Raw genomic sequence first — 22,481 nt, 5'->3', positions numbered from 1 at the left:
CCGCACGTGCTGCTTTCCAACCGTTTACAAATCATTAATTTTAAAAACCATTGACATTGAAATGTGCTTTATCCATTTGGCACGATGTTACTGCAGAATGGTAAACAGTAATCCCCATCAACACTCCATTACATCACAGCTCATTAAAAGCATTGTACTGATCCGATTGAATATAGCTCTAATGGAGCATTAATGCGTGTAAGAGCATGGGGCCATTGAAAAAATCAAAACAATCCAACGCTTTTGAGAGATCGTGAGCTGTCTGAGTACGCGTTAAATAGAGGCGTTAAATATTCTGAATGTTTTAAGCGTGTTATTGATTTTTGCAATAATCAAAGTACTGTGTAGGCAAATACATTGAGTTTTATGTGGAATATACAAAACAATCGATCTATCTCGATCGCTGAGATGTTCACACTGTCACTGATCGTTGAATCATAAAATGAAGTGATACTTTAATTTCGAATGCGCATTACATTCTATTTTCAACCAATTCCGATGCGTACGTGTCCTGCGTACCAGTTCTGTACCTTTTTATCAGGAGCGCACATAGTTTATGAAAACGATTTTGTTGTTCTACGGCAACATAAAATTGTTCGACCAAAATAAATCCTATTTTTAATCTCTCACCACTGCCATAGCAGTGGAAAATAACTAGCAACTAAACAATAACGAAACACTATCAAACCATGTTCCAAAAAAGAAAGACCTTCGTTCGCAAAACAGAAATGATTTCAAAACATGTACCAGAGCTCCAATGTTCAAAAGAGCGCAACAGCGTGAGGCACGTATGTGAGTGGTAGGTGGCACCAAATTCAGCCAACGCTGCTCCACCGCCGGTTGTGTAGCCAAATTTAGAAATGAGCGTATTTAGCTGGACCAAACTGTGAAAGCCACGCCGCCATTGGAATAAAAATCATTTAAGGTATTAACCGAGCAACAAGCAGCCGAATGTGGCATGGTACCGTTGTGCCTTCCTGTTGATTGAGCGGCGCAAGTTATCATAAATCACGAGCGGAAGAGGAAAATCCGCCCTCGGGAAGCCCCGCTCACCACCCGCCGCCCACAGCACAGTTTCGTTTTCGTAACTTTCGATTTAGACCCCCCCCTTTCACTGAAAGGTATAAAAAACATCAACACGAAACATAACAATTCAAACCAATTCAACTTCAACCCGAGACCATCAGCGCAGCAAGCTTTTTTACGCCACCACTGTGTGTCTGTGTGTGTGTGTGTGTGTGTGTGTGTGTGTGTGTGTGTGTATGTGTGTGTGTGTGTGTGTGTGTGTGTGTGTGTGTGTGTGTGTGTGTGTGTGTGTGTGTGTGTGTGTGTGTGTGTGTGTGTGTGTGTGTGTGTGTGTGTGTGTGTGTGTGTGTGTGTGTATCTGTGTGTGTGTGTATGTTCGAAAGGTGATTAATTAGAAATTCAGCTCGGAAGTTGCTTGTTTGCATACAACACAGAGCACGGTAACGCGCAAGCGGACACAAATATCGAGCGCGCTCGGCAGCAGTTCTCGGAATACGGTCAAATGGATTAGAAATTCGTACCACAGTGGCAAAAGGTTAAAGGACGAAGGATGTTTTCCCTCGGGAAAATATGATAGCATCGGTGCTGAAAACTCGCGCGCGAATATTTACATACGCGCACCGCAATAGAAATTCGTAGAATTGAAGGGAAATAATAATTTTCATCTTGGCATCAACTTGGTTTGAGTTTCGTTTTTTTACTTATGTTTTATATTTTTTATCGTTTCGCGGCCAATTCAAACTCAAAATAAAGTATTTTACACAAACTACCAGGCGTCTCCATCGGATGTCCTGCGTCACGATGATGTGTATAATTAATTCAATTAATTATTTACCGGTACTCAATTGCATTGCCACCTTAACTCACAAAGGCACTGAGCACCAAAACCACCTGTTCAAATCAAACAGCGCTAATATGTTTGTTTGCGTAGCAAAACACTTACCTCTTCGTAGATGAAGTTATCGATTTCCTCCAGCGGTCGGCCGTACATGTCGTTGGGGAAGGGTTCGAATTTGCGCGGCAGCAGGGCACCATCCTCGACCTGTACCTTCGATCGAGGATGAAAGCCATACTCCCGCACGAGCTGAATGTGACGTGACTCATGTTTGTCCTGGGACTTTTCGGTATACGCAACAACCTGATGCTTTGCAACTGGGAAAGGAGGAAAAAGTAAGGGAATAGAAAACAATCAGTTAGAGATGAAATATTACCGTGATAAGGATGAGAGTAGATAATGATAAAGGTAGCAATTCAGTGCATGTGTAACATTCCCAGATAGCTTTCCTTGTGCTACGCATCGATCAAACGCAAATCGTTGCGCGTCGACAAAAGCTCCTCGTTGGCAAACAATGTAAAAACAGCGTCATATCAATTTGCAACCTCCCGGTGGACCATTGTCGCAGTTCTAGGCAGAGTTCAGCATCCCCGCGTTTAACGACAAACAACAGCCAGCTTCTTGCCGCACGGTCTCGCACGATGGAACACAGCCGCGCTATCGAATTTCATTCGCACTCGAAGAACTCGAACATACTTAAGGGAGAACGCAACACCTGACAGAGCTAGCTGCGTGCACGCTTCATCCTTCCCCGCTGCCCGCATCACGGGATTGACAACGACTGTAAATAACAAACGCTTCCGACCAACTGAGTACGCTTGCCGGAGTGTGTGGCTCACATTTCGCGATGTATCATTTGGCCCGGATTCAATTCCCGGCCAAACCCTGGATCGCATCGTTCTATTTATATATCACGCCGACGGGCCTTTGGCGATGGATGGCGATGGCTGGCGGGCGTGTACAGCCCCGTCTGTACGCGGTGACCAATGGGAAGGGACGCCATTCAATAAATTATTTTCCCGTCAGCGGGCTCGTTTAACGGTGCGGAAAACAGGAATGACTGCATGGCTACAACGCAATGGAACGCAACAATTTGAGCTTCTTGTGAAAGATGGGAAAAATAATGTAATATTGAGCAATGTTTTTTTTACAAAAATATGCCTTTTTTATTTTCTATAAAAAAAACTCAGCAATACCCAAACATTCATATGTGTTATACGCTCTAAGAAATCATTGACATTACAAGCTTGTTGAAACACTTTAAACGAACTTCTTTGGCAATTTTTGTTACTTGGGCATTATTTGAATGCTTTCCCATAAAACATGTTTATGCGTGACATAAAAGCGTACTAAAGCGTACTATCCCTTATCAAACTATTCCCCAAATTATGATCTAATGTAAGTATGGTGTTCTGATATGTGTGTTACAAAATATAACAATGGGCTCTTTTGTGGCATAACACAGAAACCCGTTTACTGTAAATTTGCCCAAAAACCTCTTTCTGTCCACGCTTCAACGCGGCAGTACTCCACTGTGCTAATGTTTTCGACATTCCTCTTATCGAATGGTCACTCGGGCGCTCCACAGCCCGAGCAAAACCCGGCCCATAACTTACACCGGTTGATAGGTTGTAAATTTATCTACACCAACACACACACACACACACACTTCAGCCCGAGCAATAAAGCTCAACGCGGTGCGAGGACATTGATGCGGTTGTTGTTTCTTCCGTTATGTTGCACCTTTGCCGTTTTTCGGTTGTTAAGCGGGCGAGAACCTTGTCACACTACATCCCTTGTTCGGGGGTTCAATCCTGTGTTCGTAACAAGTGTTTTTCGAAGCACAGAATCCTTGGAATTCCGAAATCGATCGGGATCGAAACCTTGTGAATGGAAACAAAGCATCCTTTTAAAAGCCACCTTTACCACAATCGACCTTATCAAAGTCCAGTTTCGTATCGTACCGAACGATATGGGAAATTTTATCTCACGCTGCAATACTGCCCCACAATAACGTGGAGGCAAACGACAGCAAGCGCCCAATGTTGGGCAGCCCCTGCATATACATCATGCAAGCCCGCACACCGCCGAACCGGGATGGTACACATGGCCGGCGGGCTAGGAAAATCTCTGATACGCACGGTTCAACGCTTGCCGTACATAAAATACCCGGCGGAGAAAACCCGAGTCGGCCATAATTTATTTTAATTGAAGCACGTTAGGAAAATAAATAACATATCAGCCCGAAAGCGAACTTCCCTCCCAAGTGCGCATTTTTCCCGATGTTGGCAAGCTATTTCGCCAACGTTTTTGGCAGGAGGTGATACTGTGTCTGCCAGTGGATGTGTGAATGCACGTGGTGTTGGTGTGTCGTAGTCAAAACACCCACCTCTTGTGGGTTGGAGCGTGGTTAGATAAATTGAACACCATTTGGCGATCATGGTTTGGCGAAGGAGAATAACCGAAGCCAAAATTGTTGATACATGATCTTGAATTAATTTCTAATCATCCCAATGATATTTAGCTGTGGCAGATGAGCCTGCCTTTAAGCTGTAACTAGCAGCAAAGTCATAATGTGCCGTCGTGTAGTGCAATACATAATCTTTCCGAATCAATTATGAAATCTATAAATCAGGCATACACAATCATTAGATAGCATGAAGCGGTGGCGCAAAGAAGCAATAAAGCGTAAATTGGCAAAGTTTCGTGGATGATTCATAACAAAACACAACGCTTAGATTAGTGTATTTAACAACAGGTGTTTATGAGTTATCATTAAATAAAAGACAACAAAATAAGACGGTTTGAGAATCAATTTGTTTGGCGTAGCATTATGATACCGTTGCTTTATGTTATATTAGCTGGCCAGTTCCATTGGAAGTAGCACAGCAATTCCGTTTATAACCACTTACACCGTAAGTAGTAATAACATTGCTGCGTTAATAACATTCTCTGCTGCATCCAAACATTACCTTCTCTCCTACCCTCCGTTGGAATCACTTAACGTACCATCATTCTTTGACAGCATTCATTGACGGCAGTGTAATAAGTAACGCGCACTGATGGGTTGCCTGCCTGCATACACACGCCGTACACTAGAGATAAGAACATGTCATTCTAGCGAAGCTTTTCACCGGATACTACCGGGCTCCGGATGCAAACCAGCACTCGAGTGTGCTGTGAACGACCCCCTTTCCATCGTTGGGCGAGGACATAATATAGTCATCAAAGCTAACACGTACTTGACACACTATCCACACAAAATTTTCAACCAACCGATATTTTCCCGACACTTGTTCCCAGTGTTTGGATGGAGGTGCATGTGTGTGTGTGTGTGTTTATAGTTGACTCTAGTAGTGAGTGATTTTACATTCAATCGATGTGTTTTTCTTCCTCCGAGCGTACAGAGACCGTTTGCGTCTAATCGCGATGACTGTCACGAAGTGAAAATGTCTCCCCGTTGCTGAAAGCAGGTGCTACCGAAGTTGTGGAAGGAGCTTTGGCACGGAAAAGGTGAGCTGTATGCAAAGGCGCTTTCCCGCGTGAGTCTTATCGTTACCGCAAAGTATGGAAAACACTTCAGCTTCCTTTGCAGTTCAGGAAGGGAACCGTACACTGAAGAATGCAGTCCGAATGAAGCTCACCGAGGTTGATGGCACTTTTCTAAGGAGTTTCTAAGGGGTTGTGGTCGGGAAAGATACTGAGGGAAAAAACCGAGAAATTCATCTTGCAAGAACAACTTAAACAAGTGCTAGAAAGAAGCTCAGATAGTCAGACATTCTATTCGCAAATGCTCACTCTCTCCGCCTGCCTCCACCCATGCTGCATCGGGGAAGTAGCTCACTGTGTGCAGGTGCAGGCTGAATGTATGCTTCATTCCATCACAGCTTTGAACGAGACGGTGGCAGCAGATTGAATTGAAGTGCCTCCGAAGGCTTACGCTGACTGGCATTCGCTGCAAATTTGCTGTCGGGATTGTAATTGATCGTCTACCGAAAGTCGTAATTCTAACGCTGTTGGCAAAGGATGTATTTATTGATTGTCTATAATATTTTAGGTGGCATACACATTTGAAATTTAGCTTTCAAACATATCTAAATTGAGTTTTCAACTAATTCACCTCTGTAGTACAATGCAATCTTAAGCAGAACAATGAAGACATATCCGATTTCCTTTTTTGAAATTTACCACCGTCTTGCATTCTCTACCCGAATGACGTCACACAATCACAATGCTGGAAAGATTCCTTACACACTAAAACGGATGACACCAGCAAAGGAAAATGTCCCTGTCACTTGACAAACTTTTTCCCAGTGGTTTACCAGGAATGCATCCCCATTTCCTGCCTTAGAATGTGCCCCACTCGAACCGGCTCGGGAATGAAATTATCATCAACAGGCGCTGAAAGGCGCAAACGCTGTCCTTGAATTTCACTCAACTGTAAAAGTGATGGAGTGGGCCGGACCAACAAAAAAAACCAGATTGTCTATAAACTATGCCAGTTGCATTTGCATCTGTCCCCGCTTGGGGTTCCCTCGGATCGGAAGCGCAAATGCAATACAATGCAGCCGGAAGAGATGCCGATGAAAGATTCCACGGAACAGGGAACAATTTGGAAAGTTTGCCATTTTGATCTAGATTCTGCAGCGCAGCGGAAAGTTTTGCATCGCGCTGTTTGCTAGCTATTTATTCCTATTGGATGAGATTGCGAGAATGCTCTCGGGTCGTTGGGATGAGATTAAGTTTGCGGATTTGAAGGCGAGAGAATAAGTTGGCGAACACTGATTAATTCACAAATTGCTCGCGAGTACTAAATTGAGCTATAATTGAGTGTTAATTAAATTTATAAACGATTTATAAAACGATGCATATGTCAGAAAACTTGCAACAAAGCAAGTGAATTTGAGGCAATACTTTATAAAATGTGTGTTATTTACAACGAAACGAACGCTTTTAATACATAATCCGACGCAAACAAGATGACTCGTGGCAGGATTACAGGCGGAGAAAACAGTTTCCCTTGACATCGGAAAGCATCATGACACTTCATTGCCATTTTCATCATTTGGCGATGATTGGTTCAATACCATTGACCATAGCCGAACCACAACAGAAAAAGAAGAAGAAGCAAACCTGTCACCCAAATGTTTCCAATTCCACTCTCCTGCGCCACGTCATCATTTACGTGATGCCGTACCATCCACAAAAGTAAAGACAAAAAAGCGAACCATTTGTTACAATGTCATTTTTCGGGTACGGGTCACAATTCTCCTGCCTACCGAGGAATCGTCCGCCTCTCCCTCTCGTCCAAAAAGAGAGACACATAATTCGTTCAAGGACGGCATAAATCTTTCTCCCATTTTGGATGTCCAGCATTTTATTTTTCCTTGCACAATAATCCAATGATTCTCAGGCGTGAAGAATTTTTCCGAAACCTTCAATTTACAATACAGAACGTGAACCTTTTTTTGTCGTTCTCAAAATACTTGTTGGGCGCCGGTGGAAATGATCATCCTTGCCTAAAACGAGATTTGCCATTTCTTCTTCTTCACAACGCTGTCAGTGTCAGAGTGGGAGGAATGAACGAGTGGTGATGATGGTTGCGAGATGCCAGCCGCCGGGCGACCTGTTGAGGGGGGTAACCTGGGGAGCTTGATCCAAAGTGGTTGTACGTTTCGTACTTTTTGATTTGGGGCGGAACGAATTGGTGAACCTTTTTATGAAACATTTTGCTTGAGGCGCCGGGCATCGACGGCTTGATTTGACAGAAATCCCTTTTTTCCAGCCCGAGACATAAAGGAAGGAATATATTCCTGCGCTTGGTGGAGGTAAGAACTTATGATGAAAAACCTAACCTACACATGATTCTGGTGAATTTCTACAATCTAGAATATATTCTTTTAAATAAATATGGATCTTGATAGGCCTGCGATGGAGGAGCACCACTATTATGAACCACTTGCATGTGACAGCTCAAACTGAAACTGACGTTTTTATTTGACATAAATATAAAACTAGCCAACCCATGGGATAAGCGTGAAAGAAATTCAATATCGTCTCAAGAAGCAGTTGACAGACGCTGTTCTTGCGAAATCTAAATCAAAATAAAAATAAAATTATCTTCAAAGTCCTCTCCATCATCTTCAGCTTCTACGACTGATATCAAACCTGTCACCATCCAACAAATGCAATCAGTCATCAAGGTCTCGTTTTTAGGGTATAGGATTCTTAAAAGCCTTAGCTTATTATCTATCAAGGACGGCCGTTGTTAGTGTTCCGTTTTTGATTTAAATTATTGTACCACCACTTGTACAATTTATGTAACACTCACAATAAATTCTTTAAACTTGAAGCATCAACCTAAAAGACCTCAACTCCCTCTATTTACTTTCTTTGCTGCCTTGCTCGAGAAGCACCTTCCACTTTAGCAAAAATGATAAGTGATCACGCCGATCCAATCACAAGTATCATTACGGCACTTATACCTCGAAGGCCACTTACCAAAATCCTAGGCAAAAAAAAAAACCCGGACCTAGGAAAATAGATCCATCCAGTGCTTCCATTTTCCCAAATGCCGATTCTTCAACTGAGACTGTCGGATAAGTATACAAAACGGAAGCAAGCGGGTGGAAAAGTACCACTCAAAAAAGTGGCAAGATTTATAGACTACACCAAAACAGGACGCTCTGCGAACAAGTATATCGACGGACCACAGTCGTCGTCCTCGCCTTTCTCGGGTAACAGCTCGAACAGCAAAATTTTCATTCCAACTTCTAAAAGCGAAAGGAAAATATCGCCCAACACAAAACAAAATAACACAGATCTCGGTGCATCTCCCCGGAAACGTACGATGCAATGGGGGGGGGGAGGGTAAATCCACTTCCAGAAACACGTTGAGTGAAACGTTGCGGGAAACCCCAAACTTTTGCCCATCCACAAAGGGGAAAGGATGAAAGCAGAAAGACCTCCAAAAATGTGAAACATACTCTAACGGCGCCACACACTACTACCAGCACCATCATCATCCTCATCATGCACCATAAAGCAAAGCAGCAATCAGGGGAAACAAATCCTTCCACTTTGGGCACTGCCACTGCTGGGAGCATTCCCATTTTCCTCGATTCAATCCTTTATATGATCGGTCTTAGAAAGCACTTCCGGGAAAGGTGAACATAGTACAGATATATTGGAAACACACACGTACGAAGATCAGGAAAAGTATATTCTGATCAGCGTTTGAACAGTTCCTTAAAAATGTAATGTACATCACGGAGGGTGGCTAGAGACGGGCAAAATGGACGAAGCGTGCGCCAGCAAAACGATACGAGAGTATAAATGCGCTATTGACCTAGCCGACTATTTTCAATCACCATTTCCATGGCGGAGGGCATCCACCACTCACCACAAACCCGAAACATATTCCACACATCTACATTTGTCTTGCTCGCAGTTTGGTGAACCGGCCAAACACGTGCGGAGGCGGAGACTGCGGCGGTCGCTGAATCCGTGTATTACGGTTGAATGGTCTGGGGATTGCCTAACATTCTCCTAGGGCTTGCACTCTCCCCAGCTGCCAATTTCGATTGAATGGCAACAGAAATCATCCCCCCCTCTGCTTGCCCAATTCCACTACTTATCCTACTAACGCACACCGTCTTAACCGGGAGCAAATACGCTCGGTTTTGCTGTGTGTGGGTTTTGCCCGGTGCGCAAGTAAAAATCAATGAACCGCACCGCCGAATCGCACCGGGCGAGATATTGAATTTTTCATTCCAACGGCTGCGAGCCTGGAGCCGCCTGCAAACTCGAACCGGATCTCATTTCCCAGTTGATCGTGAAATATGCGGAAATTTCCGAAACCCAACATTTGTCGTACCACATCCATCTGCCCGTTCCGAAACCCCGAACCCCGAACACGAATCCGAAACAAATCGGTCGGAAAGCAAGTCAGCGCCCGTCTGCTGCTGCGTCTACTACTGTGGGGCTGGTTGCAGGAAACAGGGTTTGGAGCTTTTCCTTTTCGGCTGGAGCCATCTAGTCGTTGCTTACTTTCCTCCTTCGTCACGCCAACGAAACACACACACACACACACCCATACAGACGGTGATCCAAGCGCAGCTCGAAAAAGCTCGATAAGAAATAATATAAAAATCATCCTTATTATTTACTATCGCACACACGCACACACACAGTTCGCTGGGCGGGTTTTTTGCCTTTTGCGCCTCGATGGCGAAACCTACCAACCGTGCTTAGAGCTGGATCAATGGAGCTGAAGTGTTTTTCAATGGGGTTTGGTATACAACAACAAAAAAATCATAACGAGGTCATCGCTGGGGCGGTAGTAGCGACAGCTTTATGGCAAAAGCATTTGGGCGATGCTAATAATTTAACTGTCAATATCTAGGCGATAAACCGATTTGCGTTAGCTTGTTTGTGGCTGTTTTCTCAGGGAAACTGTTTGCAAGATTTGCAGTTTTCGAACAATAGGATGGGTTAAGATAATTTAAAAACCCATAAAACTAGAATTCAAAACCAGAATTCAACTAGAATGCATGTTGTAAAAGGGTGCTATAATATGTTTCGATATTACTCAAAAAAAATTTGTCTAAAAAATGCACAAGAAATGCTGTTGATATGTAAAGGATATTGTTGACTTTACGACACTTGTATGGTTATTTTAAAATTAGATTTTTTTATGTCAATTGCTTAGCTTGACGCAACACACAATATTTTTGGGATATTACTGTTAACCTATTTTGTGAAATAAACTGATAACTACGATGTTCCACAACATAACAAAAATAACATAAACGAAACTCCAAATGTGTAGAAGAAGTCTATTTTGTAAGCATGCACAGCGTAAAACCATAGAAAACGAATATCAATCATCTCTTCGCAATCGGCTTGTTTTATGCAAATCTTTGCTCATCCATTCACTCTCACCGGCCCACGCACATCGTATGATAATGTTTTATCTCGAGTCTGTATATTTACGTAAGATGTGCAAAATGACACCTCCTTACTTTACAGCACTTTCAATGAAGAAAATCCTATTCAATCAATTCATTGTTTTTACCAAACCCAACCCATCTCAAACCAAATGCTCGTGGAAGATTACGCGTCTAAATCGATTTTGTTTTGTCTTTTTGCTGTGTTACTAGAATAACCGCTGAAAGTAGCATTAAAGGAACGATTCAAAAAGAAACAGTTTTATTGCATCAAATGTTTAATGCGAATAACAAAACACTTACTTGCTAATTCCCAAACGCCGCCTGTAACAGCCTGTAACTTCGGAGCAAGTTACAGCAAGATACATATTGACACAAAGCTCGCCAACAACCCAATCATCCGGCCGTCAAGGCGAGTTGTGCGGGTCGTCGGAAAATTTGATCGGATTTTTCAGACATCATCGCAAATCGCCGATTGTCAGTTAACTTTTACAAGTGTGTGTGTGTCTTTTTTTTCTTTTTTACTATGAGTTCTGTCCTTTACTTTACCTTACTAACCACCTGTCAATGCTGCAGACAGGTTGAGGATTTTCCGGCCTAAGGGTTGTGCTCCTCCTCCTTTCCATCCCAGCTCGTCTGCTATCACAACCCTATTGTGACAGTTTACACACACATAGCTAGCGAAATACAGCACAGCCAAACCACATACACACATAAACGCTCGTGAACGTATTGCTACATCCACAGCCTGCACCACAACGGTCCTGCTGTTCATTGTTTGCCCATCTTGCAATAGGCGTCGCTGTGAAAACATTCGGGACCGTGGAAGAAAAATATGTATTTAGGATTATCCCTCACTCTCCCTCTCCCTATCATGCGCTCAAACCTTGCCCGGGAGGGCGGATGAGGGATGATTTCTTCGCCACAAAACGGCTTCCAACTGTTACGCTCCTTCCGAGGAAAGGGTTACCAACAACAAAAAGAAAACGAAACCATTGGGTCGGTTTTTGCTTTCTTATATGAGAACGAAACAAACAAAACAAAAAACCAAAACGGGAAAGCTTACAAAAAAGGAAAAACACAGGACCCGCGCTCCCAGGACAGGACCTAAAAATCCCTTGTCAACCGCAAAACCCGACGGGTTCGTCTGCTTTGGCAGAAAAGAATAATATTGCCATAAAGCTGATGATGATGAGCAGGAGGTCGCGTGTTCCCTTTCAGCAGGGGCCCGGCCGGTTGACAGCCTGTGGTGGCCCGGTTGGGAGGGATGGAAGGAATATTTTTCAATGTCCCTACTCACTGACATTATTTCTATCGTGATAAGTTTCGTGGGACGGATTTGTGCACCTTTCCAGGCTCTGGCCCCCTGTCCTGCTTTGTTAGATGGATCGGTTTTTTGCTTTGCTTTGTTCATAAAAAAGCGTTCCACAAAAACAGACACCGCTTGGGCTCCTTTCACTTGGGCGATAAGGATGTAGCCACAAAGACACAAGACTGAAGGCTGAACCAAATTTACTTACTTAACACACGCACCCAGAGCACAAAGACCAACAATAAGATGCTCTGGGGGGTGGTTACGGTGCGATTCGTGTTCGTAGTATCGTTCCCGATTTTCTCCAATCCTCACACACACACACCCACTCAAATTTGTTTCATTACTTTCACGGGAACTGGTGGAGCAAATCCTTGGCACACCGTCAGATTCGGTGCCCTCCCTAGATGGATGAGACAAGTGACCGGAAAGGTCGGTTGAATAACCGTGCTACCTCTTCCACCTTTCTCTTTGAAGCTCATTCCCCTACCCAACACACACACACAGCCTAAAGCCTCTTTAGAGAGCATCCTGCGTGTACAATAACCACCGACCGGATCCAGTTAACACCATGATCCGGTTAACAAAGCGACAGAATAGAAGCAAAAAAACCAAATTCGGAAAAAATTCTAACCCACAAAACGAGCCCATCGGAAGAGATACTTAAGCGAGCCGAAGATTCCGCGAAGCGAGAGAGAGGCGAAGTGAAAATGGGTAACTTTTGTGGTTCACAGGATTAGGAAGCGATCTTTTTTAGTTTTTTTGTTGTTGTTGCTGGCTGCGCTGAGCTCTCTTTTTGTGTTCTATGCTGTGTAAATCCTTTATTTTCGCCATCGTCTTGGGTGTTCGTCTTTTGCGGTTTAAAAAAATACGATACACATAGATCTGTGGGCCGTAAAACTCTGCCAAAATCACATTTTTCTGATCTATTCAACCGTAACTGGATGGATGTGGTGTCAAAGGGCGGAAAAAAGGAATGCTTTGGAGATGGCTTTTTCCGACGTAACACGAGTTTAGAGAGCTCTGCCACGGAGACTTCATATTTAGTCGGAAAATAATTTGTTTTTTTTTTTCGCTGGAAATTGCAGGCTGTTTGTGTCGTTCTTGCTAACAAGTCAATCACAAACATAACCAAATGGAGCTGTGGAGTTACTAAAGCAGTATAATGTTTTAATTCAAATGTGAAAACCTGCAACAATTTCGATAAATGGCAACATTAAACAATATTCGTCAAATTATATCATATGTTACATAGTTTGAAGTCCAAAACTAAGCTTTAATTGAACAAAAATTGAGCCTTTTCATTAAAAACATAACATGTAACACTAAACGAGCAGTATGTAAACGTTAATGGTTAGAAAGGTAAATGATGGTAGTACTATTTGCAGAGTTTTGATTAAAATTGCTCACAAAACATTTGACGTGCGAAACGAATCTTCTTATCTTATCTTAGCGGAAACATTGCCGACGGTTTCTTAAAATCAATTAAGTGAAATTGTTACATTCTTTTCAAGCAACCCCACCCTACTGAAGCCAGAACTAAACAATTAAAAAGAACGAGCACAAAAACAGTTAAACAATGCTATCTTCGTGCCATACACGTGCTCGGCAAAGTTTTCCTTTCGAAGCTCCACGCTTGTACGTCAAACCCGGCGGTACGAAATGGGAAGGAAAAGTGTCTTATTTTTTCGCCGCCAACGGTACGGAAATTCTTCAGCACCATTTACGATCGCACAGCACACATCCGACGGTAGCAAATACGGTCGCTGCATATGTACCCGGGAGGGTTCTCACATTCCTGCTCAAGCAATCCACACTCGACGCCCGGAAAACATTTGTACTAAATTTTTGGCAAAAGAAAAGCTTTCCTCTCCTCCAAAATCCCAGTAAAGATGGGGCAGGAATCTGTTCCACCTACTAAAATACACACACACACCTACACATATACACATGTTTTACGTGTCCTTCTTACGATGGGCTCCAACATTTGCGCTCGTTTGCCATTTAATTCATTTTCCATCTCGCTCGTCCCATCCGGGCAGGATATCGATACGGAGCGGCCCGTGTGCACGTTCAAATTTCTTCGTGTCGTATTTTTGCAATGAAGGTTTCGGCAGAATTTGCTCTCACTTGGTGCCGGTGCACTGCATAACCTAAAGCATAATACATACGATCGTACAGCACCATCCCGATGGTCCCGGTGCCCCGGGAGGGTTTTAATCAAAAATTCTTCCAATTCAAAACACGCACCGGAATGTACCGAACCGTTCCAAAAGGTGTTACCATGGTAGCAGCACCTAGCAGGCCAGTTCCGGCACAACCGTAGCCGGCGAAGTACACACTTGCATGAAGAAACTTTCCTGAAGCGAGCGAGCGATGGTAAGAGCTTTCCACAGGACCCTACAGTTTGGCAGTCAATACAAGATGGGTATCGATTTTCCTGCACCAATTTCCATTAGGCCAACGCCACACGCCTCTTCTATAAAAAGTCTGGAGGGCGTCGGTATATATTCTTAATCAAGAATCGTTACTTAATTTTGTAAGCTTCTTGTTCAAGCACACATGTTTTTTTTTTCTGGTACAAATCTTTGTGCAATTTACAGTCATTGCCCTAAGCTACTTTCACACACACACACACACACACACACACACACACACACACACAAACACACAACAGCAAACGTACCATCGTACCATCTGTGATTCTGCACAAACATATCACAGCTTCATCACGCAACAAAAACACATTCTCTGTCTGACGCTGGGAGGGATGGTTTCAAGTTTATCCGTATACTTAAAACAAATTTCGCTAAAGTTGCGATGGAACAGGCCGCAAAGTTAAAACAAAACAAAGCCCGTTACAAAAACTAAACCCTCCTCTCCTCCCCATGCCCAAAAAACCAAACGTGGTGCGCTGGTCTGTACAGTATCCCTTCCCGACCCAAAACGCTCCACCCAAAAAAGAACTCACAAGAAAAACAACGACACAACAGCGCTGCGGGCAAGATCCTGCAGAAATGGGAAAAGTTCAAACAAACGCAGCTGCTACACGGTGCTTCCTTTCTAGGCGCTCGCTTGGCACATTAAATAGATTACTTCACACCCCCACCGGGCGCAGAGCGGCACTAAAAATCAGTTAGCAGCAAACAATTAATTGTAATGAACGGAGCTAAAGCTTCATTCACAGGTAAGGAAGGCTACACATTCCCTAAACAATTGCTATGTAGCGTCGTTCTGGTATGATTAATTGTTAAATATTTGAAGCATTTGCACTTTGCACACTTTTGGAAGAATTATTTAACAGCCTGTTAGTTTGCCAGCAAATTTCAATGCTTAAAGCTTTCAGCAGGGCCTGGCCTGGTGAAATGCGAACCTCCGGAAAGGAAGACGACTGAACCGGACGGCCGATCACGTTCCGTTGCCCACGCCGGTCATTATTCATTCGTTTCAATTACCACCACGAACGTGAGCCTTGCTTTTTTCCCAAAGTAATAAGCATGATTAATAAATAAATTAAAATGAGATACACACACCCTCAGGCACACACACACACACCATCGTGCTTCTGCTGAGCGTTAAACAAAAACTTAGGCGCACACTCACTTGCACACATTCCAACAAAACTGTCCTGGACAGGAAGCTCACGTAAAAATGGTAGATACACCATCGAAGCAGTCCTACAGTGGTGGATGTGTGGATGTGTGTGTGTATGTAAGTGTGTGAACATCACTAGCTCTTCCCTCTTCTCAGGTCACTTCATAAATTATTCCACACTTCATATCAAATGCTTCTCTACCGGTGGTGTTGCACGGTGTTCATTTCGGCTACTCTCAAATGTGAGCAAAAACTGTAACGGTGTTGGGCGCCATTCGCCTCCCAAAAAATAGCACAACCATAACGTTAAAATCACATGGACACACACATGCGGGGAAGTGAAATGAAATTAATGCTTCAAAATCGTTTTAGATCGTCAACCGCCACCGGCCATTACGAGCGTTAAATGTCGCAGTGTAATGGCACTTTTCAATGGGCCCACCCAATGTGTGTGTGTGTGTAATTGTATTAAATTTATGATCGTTCCACTAATGTGACAGTCATGAGGGTCTATTATAGGGCAAAGTTCACATTGCACATTGGTCGGGACTGCTTCCAAAAATGGTTTTGTGCTGTACAGGTCGCGCCGTAAACGACACCCAATGAAGTGGGTTTAGAATAAAAAGCGATAAGAGTAACATGGCAGAACACACTACATTTTTTCTTTGGAACGGAAAACGAACTCGACTCGATACTGATAGAATTAAAGGTTCCGGCTAAAGATCTTCGAGAGAATCAAGACATTATTACTAGATCAATTCTTAATTATTGCTTTTGTAGTTTTAAACTACACTAGTCATCTTACGATCTCAGATTAAACTTTCCACCAAACAAAAGCACTCTCACGGTTTAAGAACTCTATATTACTGAGAAATATAATACATCTACAATGCAGTCTTAGAGTTTAAGTTTTTAAACCCAATTTTGTGATGTTATCAATCTCAATTGTTAAAGTAGTTTTCAATAGACGTCTCATTAAGGTCACAACTCTCGGAACTACATAGGACAGTAGATGCAGGATTGCATCCAACGTATAAACTAGATCTAACTCTAAAATATGATACATGGAGATCTTAATTTGAATATCTTATGGATGAACTTTCCTATCCTATTCTTTGTACTAATATAAAAAATCTGCAAACCAGAGCATCTTCTTGTCGCAGAAGCTTATCCACAGTAACAAAACAAATCGTGTATTGCTTTTTATGCTAATGATGAAGCAACTTTAACGCTATCTATTCACTATCATAAAGCATTTGCTATCGTCGGCATGACACAGCCTAGCAACGAGAGTATTACAAAGGACATGAATTTAATATCTTCACTAATCGCTTTGCACAAGCCAAAAACAGCGGTGCCATCTGTTTGGCCAGAATCAGCTAACAAGCCGTTATGCGCACATTAACACCGCACCAAACTATCAACGCGACCTCCCTTAAAAATGAATCATTAATATTCCTAAACTTTCGTCGCTTCGTGCTCAACATCCCACTACACACAGAGCGCGCTGCTCCAAACTTACTAAATGTCCAACGATGTGACACATTTTTACGAGCGGCTTTTTCATCGAAAGCCTCCCCAGCAAGCCCCGGAATCCAGATGCCCGCCTGGACCGATATGATGCTGTCTAGAGCATGCTCTATGGATCGCATCTCCCACTGTCGGCCACCAAAGTTTAGACGAGGCTGTTCATAAAAGCATCCCAATTCTCACATCCCGGCGCATGTGGCCTTAAACCGTCCCCGGTCCTCGGCATTTGTGCATCCAAGCCGTAGGAACTGTTTGGTTTGGTTGTGAGTAAACCCCCATAAAGTCACAGAACATGCACTTCCACACACACACACACACCAGGACACATCAGGGCATCCCCGTAAGGACTGTACCACGCAGAAGCAGCTTACGCTTCGGCCCGAGAAGTCAACTGTTCGCCGTCCACACACTACGTCATTCGTAAATTTGCACTGTTTATGTGTTTACCCAGCGGTCAGTTAGCGTTTGTGTTTGTGTTAGAAGCCTTCTTTCGTTGACCTCACCGCCGGATTATTGCGAGCAGTCACATTTTTGGCAACATTCTACCGAGCACCAGGCCCCTTTCTCGCTCTGCTTTTACTCTTTATGAATGTACCATGTGCGATGGTTTTTTGAAAATTTAACTTCTAATTCTGTTCCTGGGTGTGTGTGGTGTCTTTTTTGGAAGCCCAAATGACTTGTTTGAGCATACCCAAACAGAGTTTGATGGGCGATCATTTTAATGCACCTGCCAAACTAGCTGAGTCATCCTGTATAAGTCATTTCCAAGCCTCAAAGCAACACCTCAACGCGTAATCCTGGCTTATCCCGTCCCAGCACGCAAGCAAAAGCATTCAAAAAACTAACGCAAAAGAAACAAAGCTTGTTTTTGTTTACGCTATTTGTCTTGGCAAAGCAAGTATCCAAGAGAGCGATAAAGAGAGAGAGAAAGTTTCCTATTTCCACTACCACTAAGGGAAACTGTTTTAGGAAATGTTTATGAGGAAATTTGAGGTGAACGATTTCACACAAGGTCAGTAAACCGTAATCATGCTGGACAGCGTGACGGACGAACGGATGTGTGTTGAACGTTGCAAATTTCTGCTGGACACGTAAACATTCATCGATCGCTTTTAGATTATTTTTTGGCATATTTTAATAAAGAACAGTCTAGAACAGGGGTCTCCAAACTACGGCCCGCGGGCCGCATGCGGCCCTCAAGAGCTTATAATGCGGCCCACGATAACTTTGCCAGAGTTAATATAAATATTACTTTATTATGACTTATTCAAATAAAAATGTATTTTTTCCTTTTCTTTGACAAAAATCAAGCTTTAGTAACACGAAACTGTATTAGTATCGTCAGTATTTTGTTGTAAAAACGAGATTTAAACGTTCACTCATCATTTAAAGGTAGCTTCAAATGGCCCTAAATATAGTTATTTTTGAAGCAATGCGCCCCGCGAGCTGAAAAGTTTGGAGGCCCCTGGTCTAGAAGCAAGACCTATGTTTTGTCCACATAATAATAATAAAATGAAATCATTTTTAAGAATTTTCAGTAATTAACCTGAAGAACTGATACTGAGTTACTTTCTACTTAAAGCTATACTGTAAATACGATTTAGCACTCCTTTGAGCTCGATTAAACTTATATCATATACTTCAATAAATACACAAGTTTACTACCACAATTATTATCACAAAGAAAAAAATCAATTCCAACTCTACAAGAGTGATTCGGCAGAACAAAAACCAAACCTAGCCGCTTAATAACAACCCACAGTACTGCACACAAAAACACCAACGTCATAATTCATAGCAATGGCCAATGTTCACGATACTTGATACCGCAAATACTTTCGAGGTTCCTCTACATTTTGCTACCCGTTGCGAAAACAACACACTAACACACACACAAAGAGAAAAACATCGTGCTGCGGCGGGCGCTCTTGAAATGAAACGTATTCATTACTCTTAACGTGCACATTCACCTAGATGACGTAATTGTCGTTACATTGCCGTCTTGGCCGTACATTGCCCGCACATTTTTTCCTCCCCGCTCATTACCCAGTGGGCTGTTTGGTAACGAAAGGATCATACTGCAGGCACCAAGTAACGGACGGAAATGGACAAAAAGTACGCTTTTCAAACCTCAAACGATGCGCAGCGCGCGCGCGAGAACGGTCCGCACACCGGTCTAAGCAGCCGGTTCGGTCGCACATTCTTCCACACTCACGTAATCGTAATTAATTTACCAGCCAACGGCTAGTCAACGGACATTTTTCATTCTTTTTTTTTGTTTCATGCTTCTTTCAGTTCGCGGTTTGCGAGGCTGGCGACTGTTGCTAATGCCAGCAAAGCGTTTAGCGAGCTGATAGATGAATAAAAAGAGAGAAAGCAAAATTACCCTCCATCCCCTTTTTATATTCAGGCACTCATACACACCCAAGAACTCAACCATCGACGGAGCTAAAGGCACGTACAAAAGTAATGTTTTTTTTCATCTATTTCGACGAACGAATAGAATGTCGCAGCAATCAGCAGCTCCTTCGCGGTGGCTTAAGGGAAAGGTTTCCAGTGACCAATGCAAAACACGCCGTGTCGGACTATTGGATAAATTTGCTTATGTTTTGAGAACAAGTACTTGACTGCTGCTTAATCTCGTAAGGAAGACATTTCACACAAGTGCTGCTAGATTGTGAACTCACAATTAGCTTACAAGGGGAAAACGTTGCCTTTGTATGAGGATAACACGGAAAGGTTTCATTCCACAAAACACTTACTCAATGCAAAAAATTGTTATTTATTCATGTAACCATCTATTGTCAAAATTTTTGCTGTATGTAAGGACAGAAATAAATCCTTTAAAAAAGACACTTCTGCGCTTTTAAAAATGAAACTCCACCAAAAGGTTCGAGCCACTGTTCGCAAAACAGAGAGTGAAATTGAATCCATAAAGCTTTGCTTCATCTTCAGCTGTCATCATAAATTATTGTTTAGCAGCGAGCAGCACACTAAGCTGCTGAGTTCGCAGCAAGATGGAATATTCTACTACCGTTGAGCAGGAACATAGCATTCAATCCATAACCACGACGCATGGTGAAACTCGATTTCTCTCAGACAAAATAATCTCACTGAAAGTACACAACAAATCCAATAAGATCCACCACATTCGATATTGCTGTTGTTTGCTGTTTAAACTGTCTATAGACTTAGTATACGACAGACAAACATTCCCTCCCTTACAAATGACCTCCAATTTCTCAAAAAACAAATTGGACACATAAAAGCTGTGCCTTTCCATCATCAAACGGAATGAAACATAACGCGCTGACCTCTATTACCCAAAGCGAGAAGATCCTTCTAATCCTCAACCAAAGAGGAGCGTACTTGTATCTGCTCGTTAGCAGCGCTAATTGTTCCGCCCACTTCATGGCACCAGCACTCTGGGGCTGACTTTTGCTGAAGTGTGTAACTCATCTTCAAAAACTTACACCCCCCTCAATCCCATGTACAGCCGTTGAAGCAATCTAGGGCACACATTGCTAAGAAATTCATTACTCTGACCTACAAATGGAAAGATTGTCACGCGCTCAAGCAACACGCATTCGTATTCGTCAGATCTCAGAGTTTGCCTTCGCGCTCGGCTAAAGATATAACCGTCTTCATCTCAACCCGTTCTTGCGCGCTTACGTGCTTCAAGGCTTAACACGCGAAAGCTTACGGGTCACTGGTACCGAACGCGTCAACCAACGCCTTATGCGCTTACGAGATTTTACACATCAGCGCACGAAGCGAAACAACGTGGCATCGAATGGCTGAGCGTGCCGTCAGCATGCCGTAAAAAAGTCGGCAATACTTGTATGTTGTCGGCAAGATGAAAGCGACCATGTTTGCCGTTGCGGTGTTACACGTTGGTCGCTTTGGACACGGGCGGAATCGACACCAAAGTTCCGTTTTAGCGGTACAGGCCTACAAAACACACACACGCTCACGAGCTGCCGAGAGCGTAACGCGTTACTAATGTATGGGAATGAAGATTAAACCGAGTTGTTTTTCGGTTTTTATTACACCAACGGGATGTAAATTGAAAACTCGTGTGAGAGTGCTGGGCAAAGTGCTGGCCTTGGAGTGAGCGATAACACGTATTAAACAAGCCGTGAAGATTAGAGGAACCTTCAAAGAAACTATTTAATATTGTAACTCCATGTCACGTAAAAAAAAACTTCTTGCAATTAAAGTACTTAAATCGCATATAAAAGAAAATGTTTCAACGATTGAAGTGATGATGACATGGACGTAATGTTATACTAAGCGCAGAATGTGATACCTTCAGCAAACGTTCCAAAAAAAAATCCATCAATAACCAGCGATGGCCATTGCGGTGCAGTATCAAACTTCATCCATAATATCGCTTTTCCTGCTTCTTCTGCGTGCTCCGACTGGTAACGTAACCGAATCCATTCCATCACCCTCAAATTGCTTGCTGGCAAGTCATCGAAAAGCCAGCTAAAGCATGCAACATAAAACGCATTGAAAACTGAACGCCAATATGTAAGTGCTCCAACCACCACACACACATACACACACTCACACATCGACACAAATCGCTGATTCACGAATGAGCTGCATAATGAAATGGTCGAGCAAGTTCCATTACATTTCAAAGCGTTCGTGTTACACACTGCAGGAGATTGGTGTTCGCAGAGAGCGTTGTGTGCGTTTTTTTTTGTTTTCTTCTTGTATTCCCTTCGCCACCATCGCCACAGGAAGTGGATGCTTACACGAATAGTAACACTTTGCTACGAAGCGAAACCGCATCACCAACACCAATCACATCGATTACAAAAGGGTGGCCTGCCTGTGCCAACCACGCCTGGCCATCCTTCAATGGCCAATAAGATTGGCCCTGCCGGTTGGGGGCTGATAGTGGAAATGAATTATTTCTCACCGAACGATCAAACGGTGCTTCACCTTTTTTTTTTTCGTTGTACTAATTGATTGAAATGATTTGTGGGGAAGCGCCGCCGATACGATAATCTGAATATGGACAATAAAAATGTCGATAGCGTGTTGCGTTTGGTGGTTTTATATCCCTTTGATACAGGCCAGGAGTTTCGATGTTTTTTTCTCTCTGTTGGCAATGGAAATTAATTCACACATCTCACAATATAGCAGCTTAATTGGATAATTAAAAATCGAGCATTTTAAAACACATCGTTTATGGACACCCTTCAACCCGCAACGAGCACTTTCA

General features: G+C 43.0%; 1 protein-coding gene across 4 annotated transcripts in view; it reads right to left on the bottom strand.

The window, feature by feature from the left end:
• The window catches only part of LOC120895571 (sodium channel protein 60E), a 118,782-nt gene that overhangs the window by 77,552 nt on the left and 18,749 nt on the right, over window positions 1-22,481 (bottom strand). For all 4 annotated transcript variants that reach the window (XM_040299062.1, XM_040299064.1, XM_040299063.1 and 1 more), the window contains exon 3: window positions 1,970-2,178. In XM_040299062.1, the coding sequence (XP_040154996.1) occupies window positions 1,970-2,178 (209 nt within the window). The remainder of the gene's footprint in view (window positions 1-1,969; window positions 2,179-22,481) is intronic.

Source organism: Anopheles arabiensis, chromosome 2 (genome assembly GCF_016920715.1).
Source record: "Anopheles arabiensis isolate DONGOLA chromosome 2, AaraD3, whole genome shotgun sequence".
Lineage (NCBI taxonomy): Eukaryota > Metazoa > Arthropoda > Insecta > Diptera > Culicidae > Anopheles > Anopheles arabiensis.
The sequence above is the reverse complement of the archived record's forward strand: the minus strand, read 5'-3'. Positions and strand labels throughout refer to the sequence as shown.